The 10,955-nt window shown below is 43.0% G+C and overlaps 1 protein-coding gene across 1 annotated transcript; it reads right to left on the minus strand.

Moving 5' to 3' along the window:
* Positions 1-480: 480 nt before the first annotated feature.
* Positions 481-8,899, minus strand: LOC139469827 (uncharacterized). The gene is made up of 4 exons (XM_071252134.1): positions 8,769-8,899; positions 7,203-7,417; positions 5,746-7,015; positions 481-595 (listed from the first exon to the last, which is right to left on the minus strand). The coding sequence occupies exons 1-4, from the start codon at positions 8,897-8,899 to the stop codon at positions 481-483; spliced, it is 1,731 nt and encodes a 576-aa protein (XP_071108235.1).
* Positions 8,900-10,955: the final 2,056 nt, after the last annotated feature.

Raw genomic sequence — 10,955 nt, forward strand, 5'->3', positions numbered from 1 at the left:
GTGTCTGAATGTTAACAACAGATGTGACAAGTAGTGTCTTAATGTAAACAACAGATGTGACAAGTAGTGTCTGAATGTTAACAACAGATGTGACAAGTAGTGTCTTAATGTAAACAACAGATGTGACAAGTAGTGTCTTAATGTAAACAACAGATGTAACCGGTATTGGCTGATTGTAAAGAGGCCATAAACTCTACTTGCTTAAAGTTAAACAACATATATGACCTGTATCATCTTATTGTAAACAACAGATGTGACCCGCATGTCTGAATGTTAACAACAGATTTGTTAAGGTATTGTCCGATTGTGAAAGGCAGTGAAACCTGCGTGTCTGAACAGATATTATCAGTATTCTGTCAGTGTAAACAACAGATGCAGTGTTTGAATGTCAACAACTGATAGTGTCTGATTTCAAACAGCAGATGCATTGTCAGGATTGTAATAACAGCTACGACAAGAAGAGAGTGCTTCAGATTGTGTCTAGAGTGGCGATGTCGTGATGGGGACGTCACTTCTCTCTGTAGTGCCGTTCTCCTCCACAATGCTTATCACCTCAGGGCTGACGTTGTAGATCTCCTGGCGTTTCAGCAAAGTTCTGAAAATAGACAATACAAAAAATATACCCTCTTACATTCGTGTGGCAGTTATTCGTTGACTTCTGTTTCTATTAAATGGTTCATTTGCGCTGAATCGATTGGTTGGTGATACGAACAGTAACGCCTACAGGTGCAGTTCACTCACACTTCAGTGAGCCACTTATTATCTATTGTCCTTACTATTTGCCTTATTTCCACTGTCTTGGCTATATGTGTTCTGAAACAGGTTTTGACGTTTCAACCTTATTGTGGTAGCACATATCGATAGTGAAAATCCATGCTGTAGATTATAGAAAAACGAAAAGAGTGTATATCGGTTCTTTGTCGTTTACAACCAGGTTAGGTGCAAATTGTGATGCTTTGAGCCAACTGGAATCGTGTTATATTTGTTTGTTTGTTGTTTCACGCCGCACACAACAATATCACAGCTATATGGCAGCGGCCTGTAAATAATCGAGTCTGGACCAGACAATCCAGCGATTGACATCGTGAGCATCGATCCACGCAATTTGGATACAATGACATGCATCAACCAAGTCAGCAAGCCTGACTACGCGATCCCGTTAGTCGCCTCTTATGTTCCTAGGTTTGGTATACCCCTATATGCATCAACCAAGTCAGCGAGCCTGACCACCTGATCCCGGTAGTCGCCTTTTACGACAAGCATAGTCGCCTTTTACGGCAAGCATGGGTTGCTGAAGACCTATATGTATTCTACCCCGGGTCTTCACGGGTCGGATTGTGCTGTAGCCATTACCTTCCACATGAAGGGTCACTTTCGAAGCCTTAGGGAATCAAGGAATGATATTTTTAAACTTTTACAAAATTTGATTTTAAATACATTTAACAATGATTTGATCAAAATAAGAAACATACATGCTATAAAGTAATATATTCCCTCTGCGCAAAGGTTCAACATCATTACATGTTTATTTATACGGTCAATGCATCACCATTAATACTTGAACAAAGTTTAGTGTTTCAGTTCATCAAAGAAATGTCAGTTTTCAGCATTTTACTCCGAACGATTAAGCTGGCCATTAGGTCCCTGTTTGATCTTTGGTTATTGAGTACGTCATCGACGACTTTCGTCTACCCATTGTCCACCCCTTCTTCCCATATTTCACATGGAAAACATTAAATGCAAAACATGTTTACTGTGGAAATAATTAATTTCCTATCAATGAAGATTTCTCAGTTCTTTGTATGGGATACGTGACGTATAAGGATCCACACCCGGATGTAGAGGCTGCCCATGTTGTACTGGTGTTTGCCCCGCCACTCCATCATTGCCTGAGTAATTCAATAGAACACGTTGAACACAATCATCTGCAGTTACAGATTGATGGCCTGTAGTCCGATATCTGATTATTGATGAGAAATGAAATTAACGCCATGGTCCAGAATGCATAAACACTGGTAAACAACCTTATGATGTATTACTGATACGGATGGTAAAAACTAGATACACACAGGTGATTGATTAGCATGCATGCACATGCTGGTGAAAAAGTCGGATTCGTTCAATGGGCTCTGTTGTTAACAGATTTTTTTATGACTATGAAAAACGTTGTAGCGCTTTTATTAATTTATTTATGGTGTCCGGTGGGGAAGTTAGTCATGATATGATGGGAGAGCTAGAAATATATAAATATTCGGCTATCCCTGAGTGAAGGGGGCCCGTGGGGGAGAGAGAATGAATGTCTACAAAACCTATACATCGAGAGGATAATGAGTTTAATAACAATAAAATTGAACTTGCTGGGACTGTCAACTGCCCAGGGCCGGGATGAAGTCATCTACTTTGCGTGGCCTGATGGTTAAAACATTCGCCGTGGTGCCCTATTTGATTCTAAAATAATTCCTTTTGTGCCTGTTCAAAATTATTGCACGCGCGCGCGCGTGTGTCTGCTGGTACTATTCCGGACTAATACCGATTTTATGGTGCTTGCCTACTTAGATCATGTGACTATGCCTCAGCTTAACTTGAATACCTTTAATGCGGAGCTCAGACAGGGTAACAACAAGTACGATTTTTAACGTCTTTTGGTATGACGTAGTCGGGGAACTATCTGTAGATAAAAAGCGACACAAACAATTTCCATAATCAGAGGGGCGGTCGGGTAGCCTAGTGGTTTAAGCGTTCGCTCGTCACGCCAATGACCCGGGTTCGATTCTCGACATGGGTACAATGTGTGAAGCCCATTTCTGGTGTTCCCCGCCGTGATATTTCTGGAATATTGCTAAAAGCGTCGTAACACCATACTCACTAACTCCATAATCCTAAGAATTCATTACTTGTCCATTGTACGATTTCGCCAATATCATAAGCACGTGTCACTAAATCGTCATAAATTAGTAATGACACCAGAACAAGTAAGAGCATAAGTCTCCACGCCACACAGGAACTGTACCCCGGCCACTGGTTCAGTGTGCATTCTCAGCTCCCTGTGGAGTATACGACATGTGACTGATGTTTTACTGCTGAAACCGGCGCAACGTTTGACTCAACTTTTTTATTATCAATGTAAAAGTACAATTGAGGTTGTCATAAACCAAATACCTGGAATGGTTACATACTTGTTTTGTCAGCGGTGTATTATTGGTGTTCTCTGCTCACCCCTTATTGTAATGTTATTGTCCGATGGTTGAGGGGATACTATGTGTCGTATACACAGCGTTATCACTGAAGCAACCTCTAACATTTAGGATAAGAAGGTTGACGGAACAAAGTTCCATGTAAACAGAATGCCAGAACATTAATACATCATAACCGCTGCTCTAGAGCAGATACTATGTGCCTTTAGAACCCACAGATGTTTAACTAGGTCAGGCCAAAACATGCGACAGCCGAATTTGAAAATATATTCATGAGATAATCCTTTCAAGATTTAAGATAAAGCGAAAATATATTTGAAAATATATTTATGAAGATAAAAAATACATAATGTCTTACAATAGTACATTTTGTGACTTTACAGTGTTTCATTATACGTATCTATCTGACTGGACGCAATCCTTCTTGGCTACAGGTATAGCGCTACTTTTTGTGAACTTCAAATAAAATCTTCTTTTAAAACAAAACCTTTATTGATTTATTCTCATCTTAGTTACGATCTTTGTCCAAACCCAACAGCCAAGATATATCTGTGCAAAGTTAAAAAGACGATATGGTAGCCTAATGGTTAAGGCGTGCGTTCGTCACACCGTAGATCTGGGTTCGATTCCACCCACGTACAGAAAGTGAGAACGACATGTTGGGGATGTCTTCATTGATGACATTGATAAAATATTTGTGAAACTAGTCCTAAAGGAAATGCACCAAATTCATTAATTTTGCAAACCAAAGATTCTACCCGGACACGTATTTCACCGAAAGAAATCCACAATAACGAGTTCTCTGCATTCATTAGCGACCCTCTGTGTGTGTGATATGGCTTCATCGCTCGATGCGCTGACTTACTTACACCACGTGACCTATTGACAATAATGTAGAGGCTTAACCAAGGCTTACCACCCTCTCATAATGGATTCGTCCAATCGCAACACGTATACCTCCAGGGTGATTACTCAAGAGGTGTTTGTTTGTTTTGTTTGTTGTTTCACGCCGCACGCAGCAATATCCCAACTATATGACAGCGGGCTGTAAATAATCGAGTCTGGACCAGACAATCCAATGACTGACATCTTGAGCATCAGTAGGGGCGGTCGGGTAGCCTAGTGGTTAAAGCGTTCGCTCGTCACGCCGAAGACCAGGGTTCGATTCCCGACATGGGTACAATGTGTGAAGCCAATTTCTGGTGTCCCCCGCCGTGATATTGTTGGAATATTGCTAAAAGCGGCGTAAAACCATACTCACTCACTCACTCATGAGCATCAGTCTACGCAATTGGGATACGATGACATCCATCAACCAAGTCAGCGAGCCTGACCACCCGATCCCGTTAGTCGGATGCTGAAGACCTATTCTACCCTATTAATACCTCTCCCTACTTAGAAATCAGGTAACAAAGATAGTCAACGTGTATACATTATATTTACATAAAACATACCTTGGTGGTCAGTTATCAAGCATGTGACATTTTCCTGTGTTGGGCGGTGGGGTAGCCTAGCTGTTAAACCATTCGCTCATCACACTGAAAAACCTGTTCGATTCCCTACATGGGGATTATGTGTGAAGTTCTTTTGTGGTCCGTCCTCCATGGTGTGTTGCAACACTCAGCCCACTTGTTCATTATCTGACCTATTATCCCCCCAGTCCTGTTTGACACATCAATGATGGCAGCGTGTATACATGTAGATAAAGGCCATGTCTACCTGAACCTGCGACCGGCTTCCTTCCTAAGGAAGCCAGCATCGCCTATCCGAGCAAACTAGCTGGGATCCTGGCTTATCGGCCATCTTAATCCCATTTACATCCCCCGCCCTTAATTACAACATTAAGTACAAACACAACTCCACACAAAATGTGTCTACACTATTGATAGTATTTCAATGTATATTAATTTCATGGTCGTGACCCATCTGTCACATTGTTTGTCAAACACGCTATGGAGGAGAACTGGGAGAGTTTTATCAGGGAACGTAATTGAAGCGAATATTTACAAAAAGACTAAACCAGAACCTCAATATTTTGTTCGCGTGAATGATAAGCCTGTGTTTCATCGAAATGTCAGATTGATGTCTGTCGATAAAACAGCAATCATTGTGAGAACACTGTAAATAATTCACTTTGTTTTAAAGACGATGTAAGTTATTTAGCTGTCTTTGTTATTCATCCTTGTCAGGAACATATGGAATACGTTAAGGTATGATAACATTCCTTGTCGCAAATAAAATAGATACTTGTACAATTATTATAGAAAAACCAGATAGAGCAATTAGCAGAATCCCGTGGTCATGGGCAAACTCACTCACTCACTCACTCACGACGCACACCTGCACTCACTCACTCACTCACTCACTCACTCACTCACTCACGCCTCATAATTAATCCGTGTTAATATCCATATGGTACTGTTTGTCTAACACCCAATACATTCAGTCGCCTCGTAAGAGTAGCATTGCCTGTGGGTAAAACTATGGTCTGAGATGTAGAGGACATGTTCGTGGTGTTTTAGACGTTAGATGTGGTGGATGGGGTACTCACTTTTGCCTGTTGTGGTATGCCAGGAACACGATGATGGCTATGAGAGCCACCCCGCCCAGAACACAGCCCAGCACGATCTCCCACGTCGTGTCACTGTCGCTCTTTAGTGCAAAGTCCTTTGGATCCTTCGTAGATATTCCCAGGGGATCTGTTGTGGAAAGACTGGGAGAGTTCCGGACCCGTGTTATAGTGGGCTCTGATGATGCTGTAGAAATGGAGGGTGTAGTGGATGGGGTTGCCGTAGAGGCAGATGGCGTCACTGATGAGGTTTTAGATGATGGACGATTGCTAGAGGTAGGTTTGTTGCTGCTGACAGAAGTGGACCCGTCACCATTTGAGGTCACATTTCCGATGGAAGGTTCGCGCGTTGAGTGGGTACTTGAGGTGCCAGTCGTCAGTGGTACGTGGGAGCTTGAGGTGCCAGTCGTCGCCGGTACGTGGGTGCTTGAGGTGCCAGTCGTCACTGGTACGTGTGTGCTTGAGGTGCCAGTCGTCACCGGTACGTGGGTGCTTGAGGTGCCAGTCGTCACCGGTACGTGGGTGCTTGAGGTGCCAGTCGTCACTGGTACGTGTGTGCTTGAGGTGCCAGTCGTCACTGGTATATAGGTGCTTGAAGTGCCAGTCGTCATCGGTATATGGGTACTTAAGGTGCCAGTCGTCACCGGTATATGGGTGCTTGAGGTGCCAGTCGTCACAGGTATGTGTGTGCTTGAGGTGCCAGTCGTCACAGGTATGTAGGTGCTTGAAGTGCCAGTCGTCACTGGTACGTGTGTGCTTGAAGTGCCAGTCGTCACTGGTACATGGGTGCTTGAGGTGCCAGTCGTCACCGGTATGTGTGTGCTTGAGGTGCCAGTCGTCAATGGTACATGGGTGCTAGAGGTGCCAGTCGTCACAGGTACGTAGGTGCTTGAGGTGCCAGTCGCCACTGGTACGTGGGTGCTTGTCTTTGGGGTTGAGATGTTAGAAACCTTCTGAGGTGTGCTTGTGTCGGGTGACGGGGTGCTTGCATTGGGTGACGAGGTGCTTACGTTGGGTGACGTTGTGCTTGCGTTGAGTGATGAAGTGCTCATGACCGGTGACGAGCTTGTTGCGTCGGGTGACGAGATCCTTGTGTCGGGTGATGAAGTGCTTGTGTCGGGTGACGAGATCCTTATGTCTGGTGACGAGGTGCTACTTGTCTCCGGGTTCGTAGAGATACTAGATGATTCAACACTGACTGCAGTGGACATCGTTGCTGATGATGATCTGGTATAAGACGCCGTTGAGTGTTCTTTGAATGAAACAATAACACAAGATTCAGTGGGAGAAAATATGGTATGAGATCCAAATAATCAAAGGAAAATATCACTTTGGGGCACACCTTCATGCCGATGCCCCCAAACCCCAATATAGGTATGATATGTGGTGTAGCACAACAGGCCCCTGGAGGAGTAACATTCGATCAGATTTTTGATTACCTGTTGAGACATGACGTGTTTCTGTTGTGGTGGCGTCTGTGACGACATCCGTGGAAGTGGAACAGTCTGTTATGGGCTCCGTGGGCACTGTCGTGGCCATGGAGGTCCGGGTGGTACGGGGACACAGTGGGTTTGTTGGGTATAGCAGACAGTCTGTGAGGCAGTCTTGTCCATAGTAGGTTGTGTCACAGTTGTACCGAAACAACAACATGATTCTGACGAGAAAGAGAACTTGCTTTAATATGAATACGGTTCATAGCGGGAAAAGGGGGAAAAGCCACGTTAACATTTGTAATGAGGAAGTGAGGCGACGGAACTATAATTGAAGGGTGAAAGGGTCAAATTCGTTCTTTGGCACACAGTTCTGTCAATACATGAGAGGGTGAAGTGGGTTTAAAGCCTGGGTATAAAAAAACGCAAGCGTGTGTATAAGTACGAGCATGTGTACAAGTACGAGCATGTTTATAAGTACGAGCATTTGTACAAGTACGAGCATGTGTACAAGTACGAGCATGTGTATAAGTACGAGCATGTGTATAAGTACGAGCATGTGTATAAGTACGAGCATGTGTATAAGTACGAGTATGTGTACAAGTACGAGCATGTGTATAAGTACGAGCATGTGTACAAGTACGAGCATGTGTATAAGTACGAGCATGTGTACAAGTACGAGCATATGTATAAGTACGAGCATGTGTACAAGTACGAGTATGTGTACAAGTACAAGTACGAGCATGTGTATAAGTACGAGCATGTGTACAAGTACGAGCATGTGTATAAGTACGAGCATGTGTATAAGTACGAGTATGTGTATCAGTACGAGCATATGTATAAGTACGAGCATGTGTATAAGTACGAGCATGTGTATAAGTACGAGCATGTGTATAAGTACGAGCATGTGTATAAGTACGACCATGTGTATAAGTACGAGCATGTGTATAAGTACGAGTATGTGTATAAGTACGAGCATGTGTATAAGTACGAGCATGTGTAACAGTACGAGCATGTGTATAAGTACGAGCATGTGTATAAGTACGAGCATGTGTATACGTACGAGTATGTGTACAAGTACAAGTACGAGCATGTGTAACAGTACGAGCATGTGTATAAGTACGAGCATGTGTATCAGTACGAGCATGTGTATAAGTACGAGCATGTGTATAAGTACGAGCATGTGTATAAGTACGAGCATGTGTATAAGTACGAGTATGTGTACAAGTACGAGTATGTGTGCAAGTACAAGTACGAGCATGTGTATCAGTACGAGCATGTGTATAAGTACGAGTATGTGTACAAGTACAAGTACGAGCATGTGTATAAGTACGAGTATGTGTAAAGGTGTGTATAAGTACGAGCATGTGTATAAGCACGAGGGTGTGTAAAAGTACGAGCATGTGTATAAGTACGAGCATGTGTATAAGTACGAGCATGTTTATAAACCAAACATGATCACAACGCGAACTGCGATAAGGGGGTACTACTCTTCACAGCAAATGTCGACGATTTTGACGACTGGCAACCATATTGTGTCAGTGAATCCATGGGTTACTTGGTCTCAGCACTTACACTGAAGGCGACGCTGCCCGCAACCCTGAGATGTTCTGGTATAAGAAGTGGTCGGAAGATTCGTGTAGGGTCACGTTGTAGTGCATCTCATCCACGGCCTGTAGCGTCATGTTGCTGCTGACGACATCCATGTCCTGGTCAAACACCTGCACCACGATCTGAACCACGCCCTGTAAATAATGCGTACTGAGTCATACACATGCACCACGACCTTAACCACGCCCTGTAAATAATGCGTACTGAGTCATACACCTGCTCCACGACCTTAACCACGCCTTGTAAATAATATATACTGATTCAAACACCTGCACCACGATCTGAACCACGCCCTGTAAATAATGTGTATTGAGTCAACTACCCGCTACATAGTCTGGACTACGCCCTGTCAAACACCTGAACCACTATCTTAACCACGTCTTGTAAATAATGCATACTGACAGAAAATCTGAACCACGATCTTAACCATGCCCTGTAAATAATACGCAATACGTCAAACACCTGCACCCCGATCTGAACCATGCCATGTAAATAATACGTAATGAGTCAAACACCTGCCACACAATCTTAACCACGCCCTGTAATACATACGTACTAAATCAAAGATCTGCAGCACGATCTGAACTACGCCTTCATATATCAACGAATCCAACAAAAAAATCTAAGATTATTCCAAAAGCGCAATTAAAGTGACACTAAGGGCACAGTTTTGATATGGACACAAGCCATAAAAAATGTAACGTCATCAAACATGTGACAAAAAATGCCGATATTATCTCAATGCGTGGCAACTGTATAATCGAACCATGGAATCACAGATGTCCCACTTCCGACAAACATTTATCCACGATTATACATTGCTTCATATCTCAGTGTAATATGGTAAATACCCTGGACTCTTTCCTTACCGTGCCTGCTTTTGGAACCAAATTAGAAACACACGAGGCTATAAATAGTCGTCCAATCAAATTACACCCATGAGCGAGAGAAACCCTATGCAAAGTTAGTGATAAGCGATGCAGATGGTGACGTCACTCCCAAACCGAAACGAGCGGGTCCAGGGTATTTATCCTAACCGGATGGAGATATAATACCCTGGATTAAAGACGGGGGCCAACATCTGACAAACACAATACACGTACTGGCCACTTCTTGAAGTCAAAGGAGATCGGGTTGATGGCGTGTTTATATTCATCGGAGAACATGAAGGAGTTGGTGTCGTTGATGGGGCGCCTGGATGGCCGCTTGTTGGTGATGTTACCTCTGCAGAAACACAGCGTTAACAGATTAGAGGCTACTTTCCCTGACACAATAATACAGGTTTCATGCTAATGAGGTTGTTGTTGAATGTAAACCGCCGAGGAAAAGATAGTATACACATGAAAATTGGATTTAATAAAAAAATTAACGTTATCAAAACGTTACTAGGCTGACATGTTGTGTGATCATGTGTGATGCATGTACTATCGCCTGTGATACTTGTATCAAATACATCACCGTCGAATGAACATTTATTGTTTGTTTCATTTTTAATGATTCCACAAATTACATGAACACCTGTTTAGAAAGGGTCGTATAGACAAACACACATTGAAGTGGCCGTAGTAACACGTTGGTTCATCTTAAACTAATTGTATTTTACCCATTGTATTGTATTTTCAGATTGCATTTAACGGTCAAAATGTGAGCGTTTTCCTTTCCAAAGATATACAGTGCGTCGCCCATGCTCAGAAAATACCTGTCTTTCCTGAACATACAGGTCAGAGACAAGTACCATAAGCTCAGCATATCGAGACATGGACGCTTTATGATGCATAGACCTAGATACGAGATACGATACATGCCATGACGCACATCATGGCTACTATATTGGATGTTCAGTTGTCGAGGGTTTTCCCAGACACGTATAACCTGATTCAGATATATGGGCACTCTCTGTAACGGGAACCCACAGAAACATTGCACTCAGCCAAGACACTTACTTGAAGCAATGTTTACCAGGATTTTTTCCAAGACGTTTACCTGAACGATTGATCACATGTACGCTTACTGTTATGTTTACCTGGACGTTTTCCCGGACTCGTCACTGGACGTTTACCTGGAAGTTTTTTTCTGGACGTTTACCTGGATGCTTACCTGGAAGTTTTCCTAGACGTTTACCTGGAAGTTTTACTAGACGTTTACCTGGAC

The sequence above is a fragment of the Haliotis cracherodii genome, unplaced genomic scaffold, assembly GCF_022045235.1.
Source record: "Haliotis cracherodii isolate W230 unplaced genomic scaffold, xgHalCrac1.p SCAF_1, whole genome shotgun sequence".
Taxonomy (NCBI): Eukaryota; Metazoa; Mollusca; class Gastropoda; order Lepetellida; family Haliotidae; genus Haliotis; species Haliotis cracherodii.

What these genes read in the sequence shown, in the direction of transcription:
- LOC139469827 (XM_071252134.1), bottom strand. Translation starts at nt 8,899, where the DNA reads ATGGATGTCGTCAGCAGCAACATGACGCTACAGGCCGTGGATGAGATG. An exon ending in CGGGCAGCGTCGCCTTCAGT is followed by an intron (nt 7,418 to 8,768) that starts GTAAGTGCTGAG and finishes CTTTCTCGTCAG; the next exon opens with AATCATGTTGTTGTTTCGGT. An exon ending in GCATACCACAACAGGCAAAA is followed by an intron (nt 596 to 5,745) that starts GTGAGTACCCCA and finishes GTCTATTTTCAG; the next exon opens with AACTTTGCTGAAACGCCAGG.